This window comes from Euprymna scolopes, chromosome 41 (genome assembly GCF_053919585.1).
Source record: "Euprymna scolopes isolate OS-2025 chromosome 41, ASM5391958v1, whole genome shotgun sequence".
NCBI lineage: Eukaryota > Metazoa > Mollusca > Cephalopoda > Sepiida > Sepiolidae > Euprymna > Euprymna scolopes.
Genome location: NC_136522.1, coordinates 26,955,611 through 26,978,476, shown reverse-complemented (window position 1 = coordinate 26,978,476; position 22,866 = coordinate 26,955,611). Strand labels below are relative to the sequence as shown.

General features: G+C 35.2%; 1 protein-coding gene across 1 annotated transcript in view; it reads left to right on the top strand.

Moving 5' to 3' along the window:
• The window catches only part of LOC145266449 (uncharacterized), a 303,389-nt gene that overhangs the window by 140,126 nt on the left and 140,397 nt on the right, over window positions 1-22,866 (top strand). The window contains exon 13 of the mRNA XM_080122125.1: window positions 6,059-6,220. Within this exon, the coding sequence (XP_079978251.1) occupies window positions 6,059-6,220 (162 nt within the window). The remainder of the gene's footprint in view (window positions 1-6,058; window positions 6,221-22,866) is intronic.

The window sequence follows — 22,866 nt, the reverse complement described above, 5'->3', positions numbered from 1 at the left end:
TTTTTCAGATAATTTTTAGATAGCGATTTATTTAAACTATTATAAGTGACTAAATTATAATTTTCAATCGCCATGGTTAAAACTAAGGAACACAGCGAAGACGTCAGGAAGCTTGTTGTAGCATGCCATACCAATGGGGAGGGCTATGATAATATTTCAAAGAAGCTAAACCTTCCCAAATCCACTGTTAGAGCCATAATAAACAAGTTCAAATCGCAAGGCCACGTTATGAGTTTAGAGGGTAGAGGGAGAAAAAGGATTCTTTCCCCAAGAGATGAACGGAAAATTGTTCGACAAGTAAAACAAAACCCAAGGATCTCTGTTGGGGAGATTGTTGATGAACAGAGCACCTCTGGAGTGAATGTATCTCGACATACAGTTGGTAGAGTTTTGAAGAGAGCTGGTTTAAAAGCATGTCGTCCGAGAAAGACTCCCTTATTGAAGCCTATGCACCTGAAAGCAAGGCTAGCCTTTGCAAAACGTCATATTGATAAAGATGTTGCATTCTGGAAACGCGTTCTATGGACTGACGAAACGAAAATAGAGTTATTTGGCCATAATAAAGTGTCTTATATTTACAGAAAATCTGGCGAAGCTTTCCTGCCTAAGAACACCATACCCACAGTGAAGCACGGTGGAGGCAGTTTGATGTTTTGGGGATCCTTTGCTGCCTCTGGACCAGGGTGACTTGTTAAGGTCACAGGTAGCATAAAAAAGGAAGATTATGTTAAAATATTGGATGAAAACCTGAAAGACTCTGCTAAAGAGCTCTCACTTGGTCGTCGTTGGTGGTTCATGCAAGATAATGACCCAAAGCATTCGGCTAAACTGACTAAGAAATGGCTTGAGGACAATCATATTAATGTTTTGGAGTGGCCATCAAAAAGCCCAGACCTTAATCCAATTGAAAATTTATGGAGAACATTAAAATTGAGGGTAATGCAAAGGAAGCCTAAGAATCTTATTCAATTGGAGGATTATTGTCAGGAAGAGTGGGCTAAAATTACTACTGAAGAGTGCAACAACTTGGTTGTAAACTATGAAAAGCGACTGAGGAAGGTAATCAAGGCCAAAGGCCAATAATAATAAATCGTGCCAATAATTTTGAACAAGGGTTTTTTGCAATTATGTTTGTTGTTCCTTTGTTATTTATATTTTCTAAAATCCGATTGCTGCATCGGAAAGGCCAGTTAAAAATACATAATATACTTTGTTATTTTCTTTAATTTAATCCCTTTTTTAGAATTTATTAGACAAAATTTAACTTTTATTTTACCGTGCCAATAAATATGATCATCACTGTATATATATATATATATATATATATATATATATATATATATATATATATATATATATATATATATAAATTTATTATTTACATAGTTTTATTTAGATATTATTATGTGCATAAAATTAATTTATCTGCAGATATGCATGTTTCAAAGTATTACTTCTCATCAGTATGGCTACATTTTGTTGACAAGGAGTGAACTCGATACTGCTTGATAAGTAGCCTGGTGTTTTACCACAAGACCACGGGGACCTTATCAGTTTTTATGCACACTTTTATTGCTATAAATGTAAGATTATTTATTTATTTATTTATTTATTATATAAGCGCTTCTGTAGCATTTTTTCTTTCTTCTCGTTCCCTGGGCGCTCTTAAGAAAGAAGCTATCTGCTCTTTGTTTACATTTTCAACGGCCCACATTTTGGGATGTATTATTTGTAATTATTAATTTATTATTTAAATATTTTTATTTAAATATTATTACGTACATTATATATATACATATATATACATATATATACATAACTTATTATATATATATATATTATAACTTACTATATATATATATATATATATATATATATATATATATATATAATATACAGTGGCGGCTCGTGCCTAAGATTAGTGGGGGTGCTGTTAAAAAAATGCGTATTGTTTTAATATTGTGTAAAAATAAAACAAACATAAAAAATATACATAATTTATACGTATGCACACGTATAAAAATACAATAACTTAAAGGAATTCTAAATAGATGTAAATATTTGGAATATCTTACTTATTATATTTTTTTGAAAGTAAATTCCATTCTTCTTGTTTTAATTTGTGAGAAACGATTGATAATTTTCTCCTTAACTTCTGAATGACTGCTGTAGAACTTTTTTTCAATTGAAAGCACTGCAAGTGCATTTAGTCTTTCGCAACCCATAGTGCTCCTTAGAAAAGTTTTTATTCTTTTCAGAGTTGAAAAACTACGTTCTGCCTCTGATGTAGTCATGGGAATTGTCAAGATAATTTTTATGAGTTTTGTGATTTCACTAAGAACATCGTTTAAATTGTTTTCCAAAATAAATTTCAGGAGATCAATTACTTTGCAATACTCATGGATATCTGACCTACTATAAAATATTTCTAACTCAGTTTCAAGCTTTTGTTTGTCAATCATGGGATATGCTTCAGTTGTCAAGGATATCTCTTCTGTAGGTAGTTCTTTCTTAAAACTAGCAAAGCTTTTCTTGTTAAACAATTTAGCAAGTATTAAATGTTTAGTTGAAGAATATCTGTCCGTTATATCAACAGATATATAGTCACACAGTTCTTTAGCTTCGGCCTTGGGTGTTTGTGAAGGATTTTCACAGTATTTGGAGTTTCTTATCTCTAAAATAGCAGTTTTGAAATTTGCTATGTATTTATTGACTTTATATATGCTAATTTTCCGAGATTGACTTTGATTATAAATAATTTCAACATGAGACATAATTTGATGAAATAGCTCTAACCAAAATATGAAATTATCATCGTTCAAATATTTCAGAATTCCTGTCGCTTCTGCAACGGTTTCATCTACATATGATGTTGGCTGAATTTCAGTGAGACATTTTTTTAATGATTGAACATTTTCATGAACTCTATTATGGTCCGTATGTTAAAGTTCCACCTTGTGGCAGATGGACGTGGAATGCTTACATCCAGATGCTTCTTGAGAATGGACAGACGCCGTGGTGATCTAGAAAAGAAAGTCGGAATAGCCAAAATGTAAGAGATAAATATTCTAGCATTTCGTGTAATGCTTGCTGCATTCCTCATTATTAAATTAAGTTGATGCGCATAACAGTGAGTGAAATGTGCATTACTATAAACTGCTTTTATTTTCGCCTGAACACCATCTTTTTTGCCTTTAATGACATTTGCACCATCAAATGTCTGAGCTATCAGTTTTTGGCGATTCCCTTGAAGGATTATATCCAATTGTTGTAGAATACATTTTGATATTCCATCAGCGGTTTGGTTTTCTGGAATAAAGAATCCCCAAAAGCGTTCAAGTATTTTTTCATCCAAGACGTACCGTAAAACAATGATCATTTTGTATGTTCAGACACATCTGTTGTATCGTCAGCCATGACAGCTACAAGGGAAGCTTTGCTAATTTCTGCCCTTATTTTATCACGGTATATTTGTAAAAGACAGTCAAGTATGTCATTCTGAATGGTCTTGGAAACACCTTTGAAGACACTACTGGTTTCTAAGTGATTCTTTAAATCTGGATCTAATTTAGATGCAAAATTTATTAATCCTCTAAATACACCTGGATTTACTGAATCATCTTTTTCATCATGTCCTCGTAAGGGAGTTTCAAAGTTCCCACAAAAGAAAATACAATCTATTATTTTAGAGAAAATTTCACGGTTCTTCTTAACATTCATGTTATGATGATTGATTGAAAGTCTGTAGGCCTCACTAAGTTTTTCTTTAATATTTACGGTCCCCAAAATTGATAGGGAAACTACATTGTCAACGTGCTTCTTTGACTTCTCATGCTTTTCAGTTCTATCTTTCATTTTGCTAATAGTTCTGAAACCATCTTTTGTCCACGTTACATCACCCCCAAACAACAAACAAGGAAAGCAGAACAATACCTTTTTTAGTTCACAGCCGCAAAGCCAACTTTTCCGTTGGTACCAGTCAGAATTAAAGCTACGAATATACACTTTGTTGTTGCTAATGCCTGGCTGAGATATTTGAATATCAGGCGTTGAACGGCCTCTTTTCTTAATTTCAACTTTATCATGGAGAAGCAGCTGTGAAAACTCAATCTGTTGAAGTTCATTTACCGTCACAGAAGTTATTTCTTGGGGATGCAAGGAGGCCATGGTTAAATTCTTTTATATCAATTGTGTTGGGAAAGGTAAGTACTAGGCAGTCTATTAGTAGAATATTAATTAGGGTAGAAGGAATACAATGTTTACGTGATTCTCTTTTTGCGATTCAACTGAACCGGAAGTTCTAACTGAGTTGAATGGTACTTTTATAACTTTTAGATAATAGATTTTTATCAACGAAAATAGTTTTACTATTTAAAAACGTTTTTATTGATAAAAAAGCTTGTTGTTAATTAAAAATAGGCGTATAACAAAATAAGCTTGCCATTAAAATTGTCTTGTTTTAATACAAATATTTTTTAACTTTGCCATTATAAGCCGTCGAAAAAGGGATAATACGCAAAAACATTTTAATAAAAAAATACTATTTTAAATTGTGTACATTTTACAGAGTAATAAAAAAATATACAAATATATTTCTTTAAAACTTTACAGATTGAATAACTTTTATGGGCTTTTCCGCAGGCAAATAAACGAAAAACATTTTTCTAAATACATTTTATTTACAATTTTTTAATAATTTATTTTTTCATAAAAACAAAATCTTTGAAATTTACTTGCTTGCACACGATGGTAAAGTTAGGAGTTTACCATTTAAAAATGGTTTTATTGGATAACAGTTTTATTTAAAATTTAAAAATGTATTTATAACTAAACTTACTTTGTAAATAAAATATAGAATAAAAAAAGATTACATGTTTGTACTATGAGCAACATTTAAAAACATTTTTTAACGAAAATGTATTTAAAAAATAAAATTTTCTTCGCTTTTCTATAGAAAAAATGTAAATTTTTTTTTTTTATTCTGTAAAGTTTAACTACCACAAAATGAATAGATTTCAAACTACATAAAAACACAAACAAAATAAACCGTACGTGAAAAAATAATATTACTTACGTTGGTAGCTTTACGGGTAAAAAGCCCGAACACTTTTAATTAAAAAAAAAAAAGTGTCGCATATTGCATAATTTTGTCTGCTTAAATCGCATTTAAAAGTGTGAGAATTTTTTTTAAGGTGGATATTTATTTACAAGGACACTTTACACTTTTTAATAATAATAAAAACAAAACATTTGTAAACAAGCCTTTTAAAAAAATAATAATATAAGCGAAAACACGCAAACACCGGTTTTCACGAGCGTTTGGAACTGCTAAAACGACAGTTCCAATTTAGCTTTCATTCGCCGTCTGAAGCGCGCATGCGTATAAGCGAACTTCGCTAAGAATGTGTAACTGTGAATTTGGCAGCTCCAAGCAAAGTTTTACTTTTATACTTATATGAATATGGGGACAGTTATCGACATTAAGCTTCAGGATTATATATATATATATATATATATATATATATATATATATATATATAAATATATATATTATTATTATTATTATTATTATTATTATTATTAATATGATATATTATCACATAGAAAGGAAAAAATAAACGTATTATTTTTACCGTGTATCGATAATATTGAGTAGAAATGATTGGGGGTGCTGCAGTTCCACAGCTCCAGGCACGAGCCGCCACTGATAATATATATATATATATATATATATATATATATATATATATATATATATATAATCAAGAGCAGAACCACGAGTTATTGGATGTGAGTAATATATATTATTTTAGCTCCATTTTTACATAGTTTTCCACATATCAGTTGTAATGAAATATACTCTTTAAAACTAAACTCCTGAAAAAGAGGTCTTTAAGGTCACATGATCGGCCTATCTCCATTTAAGGTTGTATATATAATTTGTCGAAACACATAGTAAGCGTTTATATATTTTTTGTCTAAACACATGGTAAGCGTTTATATATGATTTGTCTGTTTGTCTAATGTTTGTCTTTCTTATGACTGGATTGTTTCACAGGAATTTGTCCAACTGGAACGTTCCGAAACACTGCAAACAATGAATGCGAAGATTGTCCGCAAGGTTATTATCAGCCGAATGTCACCACCGGCTTGTGCTTTGAATGTCCAGAAAACTATACAACCTTATCGACACAATCAAAAAGCCAAGCAGACTGTACTTGTAAGTAAAAGTTTCATTCTCTTAAGTCTTTTTTTCTTCAAAAATTAAAACTATTAAAAAAAAGTCATTCGTGGGCAAATCCCCAATTCAATCAGGAGACAAAATCGCGACTGGTTTGAGATTGATAAAACACACACACGCACATTTCTGCGTTCCACTTAACGTGTTTCTCTTTACAGCCGTGAGCCGTGTCTTGCCGAATTATGTTTGAAATACATTTATAAACTTTTTTTTTTAAATAAACAGAAGTAAGCTTTACTTATGTTGGCTTTAGCAACTAATTAAAATTAAATTAAAGCAAAATAAATTAAAAATATATATCTAAAATAATATTTCTAAATACAAAAATGATAACAATTTTATTACTAAAATCAATTAATAACACCAAGTTAATTGTTAAAAATAGATTTTCTAATTAAATAATGTGAATTATGAAAATACTTTAGTGGGTTTTCTTTGAATAAATGGTATATAAAAATTACTATGGAATAAAAGTGTGTATAAGCCTGTTTTCCGTATGAACATTAATTTGCGATGCAGTGTACCTTTTGTATATATTAATCCAATTGTGAAAGAAAAAACAGACTGAAATACAATTTAATTTTAATAGAAAAGAAAACCCCAGTGCGGATTAATCTACGTTTCGACGATATTCACCATCCCACCCAGGGTGCAAGACTAACGAAAGATGATTAAATGGAAGAAAAATATACGAAATAAAATATAAAACAAGGTAGAATGAAACAAAAAATAAAGACAAAATTTGATAAAAAATGGTGTTAGCAAAAGTGATCTTCAATGGTATTAGCCCCCCCTCTCTCATTCACACTCAGTAAATACAACAGCCAGATAAAGTAAGAAAAAGAAAAATGCTAAAGACCCACATGGATCAGCAACAAAAATTGGAAGACAACAACTGTACCAACCAAAATCAGAGGAAATACAACAGATGTTTATGGAGTTACATAAATAATAAATAGAATTCCAATAACTTCAGAAAACTGAACTACAGCAAATACAATAATTACTTGTAAATTCATTAAACGACCCTAAAAAGCTTTTAAAAAACGATTTTTTCAGAGTACAATTTACAACTCGATTGAAACATTTGAATATTTACCAGAGAATGACAAAACGTTTGTAGGCCTTTTACAGACGTGTTGCGCATACGTTTTTCAGACTGATATGCGAATATGTATGTCGCGCATACACTCACACAAAATTTTTATCAATAATGCAACAGTTATTTGCTCTTGTTGTACTTTTTGATTTGTCCGACAGGTGGCGTCTCTATTTCCTGTTTCGCATTCAACTTTCCATTCCGTTATCTATCTCTTTTTGCTTGAACCGTCAGTGTAATCAGACGTACATTCCTTTCGCCTCGACAGGCGATACCTTCGTTTAAAGATAAAGCGAAAGTACACTGTTTCTCAAAGGAAAAACAATGCATAATATCATCGAACTTATCTGAACACTCGGTATACACGCTTCACAATGAACTATTCAGTAACTTATCTGTTCGCACGCTTTTACACACAATGAACATTTCCGATTATGCTTATGTGTGTACACCCGCGCACACTCTCTCATGTTGTTTCCACATTGTTCTTTAATAAATGCATTCTTGAATATATTATAACTTGGTATATTTGTTGTTTCACATTTTGAAGTCGGAGTCGACGTTCTGTCACCCTTACAGACGCTATGAAGATATTTTCAACGACGACTGTGTACAATGGTCCAGTGAAAAAAAGTATGTCTACTATTAAGTAAACTGGGGAAAACCGAACAGTAGGTTCATGGACTTCATATTATCCAAGAAAACGACAGACTTGGATTTTTCAGAGACTATTCAGCTCCTATCGGAACTATTAAAGTCGAACACAACCTTGTTCTCTAAACGTCGGAAATGTCTGTACATATTCAAGGACAACCAACAAGATTTCTCAACGTTTGCAGCACCAATGAACAAGCTCTGTAATAATTTCAAATTAGCCGAGCTGACTGTCGATGATTTTAAGTACTTAATAGCCGCACACAAGATCTAATATCAACAGAAGACGCCGAAGCCAGACGAACGGTACTGTTCAAGCTTGATTAGCTCTAAAAAATTTGCAGAGAATTGTCAAAAAGGGATTTTTGTCAAATTTGATTAAAATACGATCGAAGATTCAAGTTTTGCTCAGGCCAGAAAAATTAGAAGCAATTCAACCGCTTATTCCTCTAAAAAGACAAAAAGGAAATTTCATGTCCCAAATCTCGCAATAAACAACGTGAATAGATTAAAGAAACTGCGCAGACCATGTTATCATTCTGGTAATTGGCATTTTACGAAATTCTGTTCAGTCAAGAAGAAAGCATATTGCAAAAATTGCAATAAAATGGTAATAATTTAACTCAGTACTGGTACACGAGGAAACCCAAAAGTAAAATTAGGCAAGATCAATCACGCGAGATAGTCGATAGGAATTTTAGAAAATATGTGACTGTATATTTTTAATAACTCTATAAATAAATATATGAAATTTCAGGGTTCTAATCTTTAAATCATCAACTGGCAATAATTAAACAAACAGGCCCTATTAAAATTAGATGAATAGCAAAATCCCTAAGTGGCGAGAATATTAACATCTTAGGCCAGGTAACCTTTACAGCAACAATAAACGGGGTTACCAAAAAGCTGAAAGACTACGTATTTAAAACTTCAGATTGCCTGTTTGGAATGGATTGAATAGAAAGCTTACATCTATGGGATTGCCCGATGTGTACCTTTTCTCAGAAAATAGGAAGTATAGTGTTCAATTCGGTAAATCTCAAAAAGGAACTCAAACAATGATTTCCCCAGTTTTTTTTCTAGTGGCCTTGGGAAATGTTCTAAATTAACAGCTTAGAGTAAGGTGAAGGACGGTGCACAACATGCATTCAAAAAGACACGGAATGTCCCATTTGCTGCTCTACAGCAGATCAACAAAGAATTAGATAGACTTGAACAAGCAGGTATTCAGTCAAAAACAGATTTTAGCGAATGGTCAGCATTCCACTGTCCAGGTAAAAAAGAAGTCCAATCAAATACGAATATGTGGAGATTTATCGACAAGGTTAAACGATGTCTTGCAGGATCATCATTATCCTCTCTCAAGCCCTCAAGAAATTTTCAATAAACTAAATGGTGAAAAAATTTTCTCCAAAATTGACCTCTTAGATACATACCTTCAGATAGAGATGGACGAAGAAAGTTCCAAATTTCTCTGTATAAACACTCATAGAGGGTTGTCCAAATACAACAGACTGGCTTTTAGACTCAGGATTGCACCTGCAATTTTCCAGCATGTCATAGATACTATGCTGGGCGACCTTGATTATGCAACAGCATATTTGGATATACTTGTGCCCAGTAAAACTACGAAAGAGCACTGGAACCATATAATAAACGCATTCGAGAAATTAAAACAATACGGGTTTAAGGTTAAGCAAGCAAAGTGTGACTTGTTCTTATCAGAGATCAAATACTTAGGTCACATCATAATTAAAGGCAGTCATCGGCCGGATCCAGAAAGAGCTAACGCGACCAGAAACATGCAGATAACGTTCAAGACTTAAAAAGCTTTCTCGGCCTAGCTAACTTTTATCAAGGGTTCATTAAGAACATGCAAAATTTAAGGGGTCTCTCAATGAACACTTCAAAAATGACAAACCATGACTGTGGACCCCTGAATGCCAAGATGCCTAGGAAAAGATCAAGAAAATGCTTTTTTCAGATTTCTCCCTTACCAACTGTGACCGCAGACTCGACATCATAGACGCAAGTAATACAAGCTCATACAGCATCGGTGCTTTATTCTCCATAAACTGCCAGATAGTTCGCAAAAAGCTGTAGTACACGTTTCTAGATCCCTTCTACCATCTGAGAAGCAACATTCTGAAATCGAGAAAAAGACTCTAGGAATAATATTCGCTGTTACAAAGTTCCATAGATCCCAACTTGGAAGACGGTTCATATTACAAACAGATCATAAAGCCTTGATAACAATTTTTGGGTCCAAGAAAGATCTGATTGTTTATACTGCAAATAGATTGCTTCATTAGGGAATGATTCTCTTAAACGTCATGATCGAGTTCTTAACATCTAAAAATATTTGCCATGCCATGCAAGCAGTTTATCACGGCTAATTCCCCAAACAGGGATTTTTTTTCGAATACTTCATTATTGCTACACTAAGGACAAATTGCAAAATCAAAAACATGATCGCAAATACAGTCAAAGAGGTCACCGTCAATTTAGCCGACATTAAAAGGGAGTCTCAGGAGGACGGATTCACACAATCCACCAAAAACAGAATTCACAATAAAGAACCGAATATGCCTGAAGTTTTGTCCCTCTGTGATGATATCATACTGTATAATGGCCGTGTAGTGATTCTAAACAGCCTACAAATAAAAATCCTCCAAGATTTTCACATGGGACATCTGGGGAATTACCGTATGAAAAGCCTCATGTGTTGCTATTTATATTGGCTGAACATGGACAAAGACATAACAGATATGATAGAATCTTGCAAAGGATGTACGCTTGCAGCAAAATCTCCAACTACGACGTGCAAACCATGGCCAAACACAACCACCCATGGTAGAGAATTTATGTGGATTTTGCATGGCCCTTAGACAAAATGTCCTACTTCATTGTTGTAGATACCTATTCCAAATTGCCTGAAGTCCTACAATGTAAAAGATCAATCACCGACTGCAGAATCGGATTTTTACACGAGCTATTCGCGTGTTTTGGCGTGGTAGATTGTGTGGTTACAAATACATCGAATTAATTCAAAGACTTTTGTCAGTCGTATCAAGTGGACCACATTACAATCCCTCCGTATCACCTCTAGTTTAATCGTCAGATCGAGAGGTTTGTTGACACTCTAAAGAGGGCTTTAAGAAAAAGGCACTCAGAACACCGACAGAAAGAGCATTGCAACAGATTCTGCAAGTTTATAGGATAACTTCTTATCCGAACATGCGTATGCGACGTTAACCTGCAGAAACCATGTTTGCAAGAAAAGTCAATTCCATCTTCAATAAATACATTTCACGCCAAACGAAGTTCAAGACAACCGTCATCATAAAAAATAGTTCGGTCCTGGAGATAAAGTTCTTTTCAATGCCTACAAACACAGCATTACATTCTCTATCAAACAAAGAATTGTTGAACTGTTTTATGTCGCATAAGACCAAAAAACACCCACAAATGCTATATAAACCAGCTTAGGAAATGCCGTTTGAATGAAGCGGAGGAATCACTACAAAATAATTGCAAAGAGCCGATCGACGCAATATTCGATCATTTCGATCTTGACAAACCCCAAGTCTCTCTGAAAGTCCGACGCTCGGGGGGGGGGGGTAGAAGAAAATTTGCAACCACCCGGCGTAAATCCCAAGAGGAAGAAGTATTAACATAAGTATAAGTTTAAGTTCTATTTTGTTTTGTTTTTTAAAAAATAAATAAAGAAAACTCTTAGAAGACGGGTGTTGTGATACCGACACTTACCTGCACCAGGGATTCTTATAGTACTATATTACGATGTTAGATAGCCCTCTCGGAGAGCAAACCTAATAAACCACTTGGAAGACAAGATTCGACATGTTATTACCAGAACACAGCTTGCTTTTTTGTGTAAATTTATATATATATATATATATATATATATATATATATATATATATATATATAGTCTGTTTATTATACAAACATTATTGGTTACAATAGTGCATACATGCTTCAGTGGAATCCCAATTCAAAGAGACCACTTGATCAGAAGAAAGAAGGGGCGATATAAATATTCTGACGCTAAAAACACTCTTCATATATATATATATATATATATATATATATATATATATATATATATATATATATATATATATATATATATTTGCATTTGGTAGGTTTGGTACTTTGCGACACAGACTCTGGAACAGCAATGATATATCTCTAAAAGTGAAGGGGGCAGTCTACAATTCTGTCCATCTTATGTATGGTGCCGAAATGTTGACTTTGTACCGCAGCAAGCAAACAAATCAGCTTGATTCTTTCCTTTTGAGTGGTCTACGTTCAATTTGCAATGTTGTAAGGCAGCATCGTGTTTCGAATGGTGAATTACTGGAAAGGTTTGAAATCACTGGTATTGAATCATTTTTGATCAGGATACAAATGCGGTGGTCGGATCATCTTGTGAAATATCTCTGAGCTTCTGGGAGAGTACAGCAAGGGATCCTAGCGAATGGAGGAAGATGTGTTTTCTAGAAACCAGAGAATTTGAACATAACTGCCTTCGTCATAGGGCCTTTTAGTCAAGATCAAAGTGTAGTATCTGTTCTGCAGATGCTGCACTTAAGATAGTTTGTACCAGTCAATGGAGGGGAGGCCCTCTATACTGGGACAATTATTATTTTTGGTAACCAGAGTGCCCCCTTTTTGCCTACTTTTAGGGGAGCTGGTTTTTACCTCACATTAAAAACGGCCTTGTGCCTAATTTGCTCAGTGGGGGAGCAAATAAATACCATCTGTTCTGCAGATGCTGCAAGCTATGACTAGCAAAGACCAGATGTGGGGGCAACCCCACATGCCTGACCATTAACCAGCTCCCATTTCCCACCTCTCGGGAGCTGGTCCCCTTTTCCCCTTCCCCCTCCCTTCACTCCTTACATTAAAAATCGGCCTTGTGCCTAATTTGCTCGGTGGGGGAGCAAATAAATACCATCTGTTCCGGCAGATACTGCACTTAAGATAATTTGTACCAGTCAATGGAGGGGAAACCCTCTATACTGGGACAATTATTATTTTTGGTAACCAGAGTGCCCCTTTTTTGCCTACTTTTAGGGGAGCTGGTTTTTACCTCACATTAAAAACGGCCTTGTGCCTAATTTGCTCGGTGGGGGAGCAAATAAATACCATCTGTTCCGGCAGATACTGCACTTAAGATAATATGTACCAGTCAATGGAGGGGAAACCCTCTATACTGGGACAATTATTATTTTTGGTAACCAGAGTGCCCCCTTTTTGCCTACTTTTAGGGGAGCTGGTTTTTACCTCACATTAAAAACGGCCTTGTGCCTAATTTGCTCAGTGGGGGAGCAAATAAATACCATCTGTTCCGGCAGATGCTGCAAGCTATGACTAGCTATGACTAGCAAAGACCAGATGTGGGGGCAACCCCACATGCCTGACCTTTAACCAGCTCCCATTTCCCACCTCTCGGGAGCTGGTCCCCTTTTTCCCTTCCCCCTCCCTTCACTCCTCACATTAAAAATTGCCCTTGTGCCTAATTTGCTCGGTGGGGGAGCAAATAAATACCATCTGTTCTTCAAATGCTGCACTTCCATTTCTTGTTCTCTGTCAGTGGAAGAGAAATCCTTCACGACTGAGACAAACAACCACAAAATTCGCGCATAAGCCTGAAGAGTCCTAGAGTGGATGAAACGCGGAATATTTAGTGTAGCTTAAATGCCATATATATTTTATAACTTACTAACTAGCTCTACCTATGTATTGAGCACTTTTGAAGTAAATACTTAGAATTTTACGCATAAATTTATCCTTTCGTATACTAATTTTATGTGAGTAAATTAAGTAGTTATATATATATATATATATATATATATATATATATATATATATATATATATATATATATATAGTGGAAATAGTAATTAATAAAAATTGAAGAAAGTGCTTAATACTGTTGTAGAGCAAATATGCGTTTTATTTTTATTACTGTATCTTTCTGTTAAGGTACATTATTGTTTCAGCTGCTCGGCCGTTTTTTTAGCCGTCTGTAGCTTCCTCAGACTTTTACAGAAATGTTCGCTATTTTAGGATGAAAGAGTGAAAGAGTGAATGAGGTCGGGGGTGAGGAGGGTGGAAGAAAGAGAGGAAGTGAACAAGGGGGGGAAAGAAGGAGGGGCGCTTGGTATGTCGGTAATGTATTAGTTTTGGGGTGTAAGGAGCTTGTGGGGGAGGGTCTGGGAAGTTCATATCCGGTGTGGTCGAGGGCATAGGGATACATGGAGGGGAAGGGGAATATGTGGAGGTTGGAGGAGATGGGTACTTTAAAATTCGAGTTTTAATGTTACAGTTGTTATGCGTCTCGTTGGTGATTTCTTGGTAAGTATGTCTTGACCTGTTGGGTGTTCGCTTATGTTTGGAGGGGGGGCTATAATTCGGTTTATTTATTTTTAGTTTTTATTTTGTTGTTAATTGTTTGGAGAGGGTTAGCTAGCGGTCGCGGGTATGGGTACACACATGCGCACGTACACACATATATACTTAAAAGAAACGGTCACATGTACACATACATCCCCGCCCTGGCGCGCAAATATATGCACACATGTGCGTCTGCATGCATAGACACCCGCGTTGCTCTCGTTTACGTCAAATTTTCTTTAAGGTTCTAAAATTGGGTACGCGTGCATAGGCAAGGATGCGCTAATACACAGATACATACACACATCAGAAGGATGCGATGGAAAGCATTTTTCTTTCTAAAGGGAAAAGACGAAGGGAACAACCACAAGGACTACCACGGATTCACCAAGAAAGATACTGCCCCAATCATCGACCTACTCCACAACTTTGAAACAGATCTCACGGAACTTACCAACAAAGTATCCTTTCACCACAGAAAAAACCCATTCCAACACCACCTAGACAAACTAGTCAAAAACATTAACTCCTCCAAATTACTGTATGTCAAAGCTGACAAGACACATAACTTCTACAAAATTCAAAAACAAAAATACCTAAAACTGCTTAAAGAAAACACCATCACGAACTATAAAAAATCGGATATAGATCTAATCAAAGACATCAATTTAGATAGCAAAAACATAACTGACACACTCAACATCAGCAACAGAGTCGGAAAACTAGCGAACAAAGAAGCCTACATAATGCTTAAGGACCACAAACCTAACTTGAGGGAAAACCTCAAACTAGGCTCATAAACCCCACCAAGCGTGAAATAGGAAAACTTAGCAAAAGAATACTAGAAAGAATTAACTTACAAATTAAAACCAAATACGAACTAAACCAGTGGATAAATACTAAAGACACCATAAAATGGTCCAACAACATCCAAAATAAAAAGAAGGCCGCCTTCATCCAGTTCGATATTGAAAGCTACTATCCTTCCAAATCAAAGGAACTGTTTGACGAAGCCTTGGAATTTGCCTCTCTACTCTCCGACCTACAACCATGCGAAATGGACATTATAAAAAGTCCAGAAAAACAGTCCTAATTAGCCAAGGCACCCAAATGGACTAAGAAGAACCAATCCGGATCATTCGACCTCTCAATGGGAGCGGCAGACTCAGCAGAAGCAACTGATCTTGTCGGTCTTTTCATTCTATACAACCTAGCAAACACTATAAATAGCAAAAACATAAGACTATATAGAGACGATGACCTCATAATAGTTGAAAACTCAAATGGCCCTAAATGCGAAAAAATAAAGAAAACCTTAACTAAAGAAATGAACAGAATAGGCCTAAAACTAGACATCAAATCCAACATAAAAACCGTCAACTTCATCGATGTAACTCTCAACCTCTCAAGCAACACATGCGAACCCTACACCAAAGACAACACCTACCCACTCTATATACACCCACTATCAAACCACCTAAACGATATAATTAAACACATCCCCACATCTATCGAAAAAAGACTTAGCACCAACTCCTCCAAGCTCGAAATTTTTAACAAACATAAACCCTTCTACGAAAATGCACTTAAGTACAGTGGCCACCCAAACACTACCTTCAATTACATTAAACCAAATCCACCCAATACCGCAAACAAGAGAAATAGAACTAGGAAAATAATTTGGTTCACCCCCCACTTCAATACAATGGTCAAAACAAAACTTGGCACTAAATTCTTCCAACTAATAAACAACCACTTCCCACCCAGCCACGTACTACACAAAATCTTCAACAAAAACACAATTAAACTCAGCTACAGTTGTACGGACAGCCTAGAACAAATAATCAAAAACATAACAGAAAAATACTTAACAAAGATGAAAATAAAAACAACACCAACAGGAACAAGTGCAACTGAAACAACAAATCGGAATGCCCATTTAATCAACAATGCCTACAAACAGAAGTAGTATATAAAGCCACAATCGCACCTAAAGAAAACCCAAACGACAAAATTATTATATTGGCCTGGCCGGCACCTCATTTAAGAATAGATTCAGAGTACATAAATGCTCCTTCACAAACCATAACCACCCTAACAAAACCTCACTAACTACCCACTATCTACATCTAACCCAAAATAATCTTACAGCAACCATTAAATGGAAATCCTTAGAAAATCTAGCACATGTAAATCCCTAAACTCCCCATGTCTCCTCTGCCTAAACGAGAAACTCCTTATCTCAAATTTTAAAGACAGAGACAAATTACTAAACAAAAAACAGGAAACCACCATAAACTGTAGGCATTAGAAATCCCACCTCCTTAGCAACTATACACCTCTCTAAAACATCCCTTAGACAACACCACCTTAAATCTCCTTAATTATATATACAATACAATCACTCACCACAACTACCATGACATACACTCAACCAAACCCCCTCAACCAACTCCCTCACACCCCACACTACCTTACTCCCTCCCCCTAAGAATCCCCCTTAATCCAACAAAATAACACATACCCCCAATCACCACCAACTCTAAACACCACATAACCTCATCCCATATAACCACCCAATAATCGGCATCAATTCCCCTCCCTCTAGCCAACCCCCCTACCAAACCCTAACACACCCTACATGCAACCTCCCTGACTTAACACGGAAATTGTTTACATCTAACTATGTGGATTTACACCTGCACAGGTAAGTGCACATGGAAATGTACAACCAATCGCTGCCTCATGTGCATAGACGGATACCTTAGAGTATGACACCCCAATATAGCCTTCCGCCTAAACTGATCGATAATACCATAAAAAACAAATACCCCAACTTAGAACAATAACTACAGCACTCAATCCCCATATAAACCACCTCAAACTCCTCCCCAAAATCTATAAACAAAAATAAATAATCTACCTAGGACCACTATCCCGGGTACGTGGGCGCTTATTAATGCGTATGTAAGTATATGTGGATGACACCCGTGCACACATTTACGGCATGTCACGCTATATACCCGTATGTATATGTGTGCGCACATATCTGTGCTTGAGGGAGTGTGGGTATGTATCTGTGTAGATGTATATAGCGAGAGCATAGGTGTGTGCATATGTGTATGCTTGTATCCATGTATATCTGTGGATGTAAAAGCATATGTGCCCACTGCCTACTGTCCACATAGTGTGTGAGAGCGTGCAGCTGTGTATATATGTCGATGCATGTGTTCACGAGTATTGGTATCAGTATGTGCGCGTGCGCTTGCATGTATGCGTGGGGTGCAAGTATGCCTGAATCAATATGCGCATATGGGCCCGTATAATCGCCCCATTTGGGGCAAGGGCGTCGATATGTGTAGGTATCTATAACATATATGTATGTGTATGTATCTATAACATGTATATATAACGAGACGCATAAAAACTTTAACATTAAGACTCGAATTTTAAAGTAACCCCCCTCCTCCAACCCCCACATATTCCCCTTCCCCTCCATTTATCCCTATGCCCTCAGCCACACCAGAAATGAACTTCCCAGACCTTTCCCCACAAGTTCCTTAAACTCCAAAACTAATACATTACCGACATACCAAGCGCCCCCTCCAACTTTCCCCCTTGTCCCCTTCCTCTCTTTCTTCCGTTCTCCTAGCACCCCCTGACCTCATTCACTCTTTCATCCTAAAATAACGAACATTTCTGTAAAAGTCTGAGGAAGCTACAGACGGCAAAAAAACGGCCGAGTAGCTGAAACAATAATGTAACTTAACAGAAATATACGGTGTTAAAAAAAAACGTATATATATATATATATATATATATATATATATATATATATATATGTAATTCTTGGTTCGTTCGTTATTAGTAGTCTAAATAACCACAGAACCGATTGCTTCGACATTTTGGTATATCCTTGACACCTCAAAAGCATGTGGACCCGATCTTATCCCAGCTGTGCTATTAAAAAAGTGCTCAGCCGAAGTAGCTCCAGTTCTCACCAAACTCTACAACAAATGCCTTAATGAAGCTTGCTTTCCGGGCTGTTGGAAAACTGCTTCTGTTGTACCAGTATTCAAGAATTCTGGCGAAAGGACAGACCCATCAAATTATCGCCCCATTAGCCTTCTCCCACTTTTTGCCAAAATATTTGAGACCATAATTAACCATGCTCTAGTCCATCATCTTACAGATGCTAAACTACTGACTGACAAACAATATGGATTTAGACAAGCCCGTTCCACAGCAGACATCCTAACTGTGATCTCTGAACGTATATACCATTCACTGGACAAAGCGGGGGAGGGCAGAGCGGTAACTCTAGATATATCTAAGGCTTTTGACAGGGTATGGCATGAGGGTCTCCTCAATAAAATCAGATCATACGGTATCACTGGTAGAATTCTTAACATAATTAAATCCTTCTTAGATAAGAGAAAAATCCAGGTTGTCCTCGACGGTCGTACATCTAAACAATATGATACAAATGCGGGGGTGCCCCAGGGTTCTATCCTTGGACCTCTATTGTTCCTGATATTCATAAATGACCTCCCCGACAACATTGCCTCTGAGATGGGTATATATGCTGATGACACTACACTCTATGGCAGGCACGACAGGAAGACGAATGAACACATTTCTAAAGAAATGGCAGAAACACTAGAGGAAGACCTCCAATCTGTAGTGGAATGGGGACAAAAGTGGTTGGTCGCGTTCAATGCTGCCAAGACTAAACTAGTTTCATTCAATAATTACAAGAAACCCTCTCTACCACCCATAGCAATGGCCAACGACTCTTTATCTGAGAGTCCATCTTTCAAACTCCTTGGCCTAACGTTCACAGGAAACATGAGTTGGAACAATTACATTGAAGGCATTGCCAGGGCCGCTGTAAGAAAGGTGGGCTCTCTCTACCATGCTAGAAAACTACTAACACCTGAAAGTATCCTGTACCTCTATAAGGCCACCATTCGCCCATGTATGGAGTATTGCTGCCACATCTGGGCTGGTGCATGTGCTACTAGTCTCTCGCTCCTTGACAAGGTTCAAAAGAGAGTCGCAAACCTGATAGGCCCTGAACTGGCATCTAAGCTTCAGCCTCTGTCCCATCGACGAAATGTTGCATCCCTCTGCCTTTTCTACAAGTATTTTAGTGGTGAATGCTCTGACGAACTGCAATCACTTGTGCCCCCACGATGTGAGCACCCTCGACAAACCCGACAGGCTGCTAAATCCCACCCCCACACTGTAGAGATCCCTAGATGTAAAAGATCTTTTTACTCCAATAGTTTCTTCCCCAGAACCGCTAGACTCTGGAATTCCATTCCAGGTCACTGCTTCCCCAACAGTACTGACGTGCAGAAGTTTAAGTGTAACGTGAACCGACACCTTGCTGCCCAAATCCCTACATAGTACCCCAGTAGTTGTTGCCCCTGATAGTAGCCCCCTACACCAAAGTGGCAATTTGCCTTGTTTGGGGTGAAAATGTAATTAAAAAAAATATGTTTACTTTACCCGTGCGTGTCTTTTTAATTATAACATTATATTTAATTTTTCTTTAATAAGTAGGTGTTTTTCTTTGTTTCAATGTTGCCATTTTTTTATTTGGAGACATATTATTTATGACCGTCTGCCTTCACGTGACATCACTTCCGTGGTCTCGCTTTATGGAAACAAATTTTTATCATTTTATATGAAATAATTTTTTAAAATATCAGATTCTAATCGGTAAATTTTAAATGGATTTAATCACGTTATTATTTATAATGTAAGCATGTGATTGAAATTTAATTTAAATGAACCACATGTGGTCACTTTCCTACGGACAAAATGAATGCCGACGTTCAAAATGTATAAACATTTTGACCCCTCGCTTTACTTAAAAATTCACCAAAAAATCAGGAAATTAACCAGTTTTAATGAAATTTTCAGTATTTATCAAATAATGATCTCGGAATTATCTTTTATTTTAATCTTAGTGAAAATGTATTATTTTGTTTAAACCAAAAATACCTTTACTAAAGTTATGGTTTTCAGTAGTAAATAAAAAACGCAAGAATTTATTTTTGCTTTTTTATGTAAATAAAACATTTTAATTTGTAACAATAAAATAAAAATAAAATAATTTTTACAGAAACATTACGAAAAAGTCCGTATTAATGAATTCGATATAACTCGAAGAAAAATTAATTTCTCGAACTACCAATATTATCATTGAATTCAGCATTGTTTATTTAATATTTTTACAAAAAAAATTATAATTGCAGAAATTATTTCTATTTTTTTACGCTTACATTTTTAACGTAATCTTTACATGTAAGATTCTAATATTTCCATTGAAAGCAAGAACGTATAATTATCAACGTAAAATAATGTTCATATAATCTTGGAAAATAAAGTAAAAAAATAAATAAATTGAAAAACAGGAACATAGAAAAATAATTTAATTAAAAAATGCCAAAAATTATACGAACGTTCCATGTCGGTAAGTACGGATGCGCAGAGTTGAAAAGAAAACCAGTCTGTTTTGTCCCCCCTCCACCTCTTTTTAACTACATGCCTGCTTGTGTTTTTCAACTTTAAATGTAACGTAACCATTATGATAAATTTTGACCTAAGTCTGTATTTTTTAGTGTGTAATTTTTTTTATGATTATAAACTGTTTTCTTAACCAATTGTAATGCTGTATTAATATTAATAAATAATGGTGCTAACTTTCTTTTCAAACAATAAATTGTTAGTAGTATAATTAATGAATTTAATTAGCTTTTATGCATTTTTAAATGGAGGAAGGAGGATCTTCGACTCAAAAAAATAAAAAAAGTCGCTCGGTATATCGGAATAAAGACATAAATTATGTATAATTTGTCCCTCCATACATATTTCAATTTTGCCGCCAGAGTTTATTTTAACACGATGAACGAGTCTCGTCCCTACCAGTGAGACATTTTTGGATAGTTATTACTTTTTTTTGCAAAAGTTAAGTATTTAACACTTAACTTGGAAATAATTTCAGAAAACTTATATTTTTCTTGCCAGAAAAATGTAAACGCGATCTTTGTCATAATTAATTTTTACGTGAAATCTAGGATTTTTCAGATTTGAGATATAATTATTCCATGTATTGTTTTATTTCACACACTTTTTTCTTTGAGAAATAAAAAACGCAAGAATTTATTTTTGCTTTTTTATATAAATAAAGCGTTGTAATTTGTAACAATAAAAAAATAATTTTTACAGGAACATTACGAAAAAAGCCCCTAAAGTCCGTATTAATGAATTTGATATAAATCGAAGAAAATGAATTTTTCGAATTACCGATATTATCATTGAATTAAGCATTGTTTATTTAATATGTCTACAAAAAAAATTATAATAACAAAAATCTTTCTACTATTTTTTTAAATTACAGATTTTGCAGAATTTTTATATGCAAAAATTTAATAATTTCCTTGCTCGCAAGAATGTGAAACTTTCGACGTAACACAATTTTTATATAATATTAGTCAGTAATTAAAAAAAAATTAAGGTGGAGTTGTACAACCATCATACCCCGCCCCATGCGTAATGTCTATACTGATAGGTTTTTTTTAATGTTTTCACTGGATTATTATTGATTGAACACTAATCAACCAGATTATGAAAAAGAAAAAAAAATTGAAAAAAAATGCATACAAATCGTCAACTATTTTCAATTGTTTATTAAAAAAATTCAAATACCATTTTATACAGTAAGGACAAACTAATACAACTTGATATGGTTAAAAAATCGAAATAAATCGTCATTGGTATAATATTTTTCAATTAATTATAAAGAAAACATTTGAGAAAAATATGTAAAACATTTTACTCGTGTAATGTCTTCCGCCCTCCCCAGTGTATTATCTACACGTGTTGCATATTGGTTTCATTAAGAGAGAGTCTTAGAGAGAGAGAGAGAGAGAGAGAGAGAGAGAGAGAGAGAGAGAGAGAGAGTCTTATTACAGTGATGCTTTTTCTTAGTGAGAGAGATTTATTAAGAGGGATGTTGAAGGACTCCGAGAGAGATAGATGTTGTAAGAGACTTAGAGAGATTGTTCATGTTAGGAGAAATTCTTATATATTAAATGTTCATTCCTTAATGTGTAGATTGGTGAAGAAGGAGAAGCTCTTGGAGTGAGGACATAGTGTTCAGACAGTTCGGACATTGTGTAGATATGATGTAGATTCTCATTGTGGATATGAGAAGTCGAGATTTTTTTTTTTACACAGTGATCACCACTTATCAAGGCCCGGAAGCCACTCAGGGATAAGGGTTATTGCAAGTACATTACGTTAGTGTGGAGATTTGATGAAGTGTTTAATTAAGGGGGCGGTTCATTAGGAATTTGTTAACATTGGACTTGAAGACATCCAAGTTGTAGTCCGGAGGGAAGCAGGCAGACGGAAAAGAAAGAAGCTTTGTTCATGG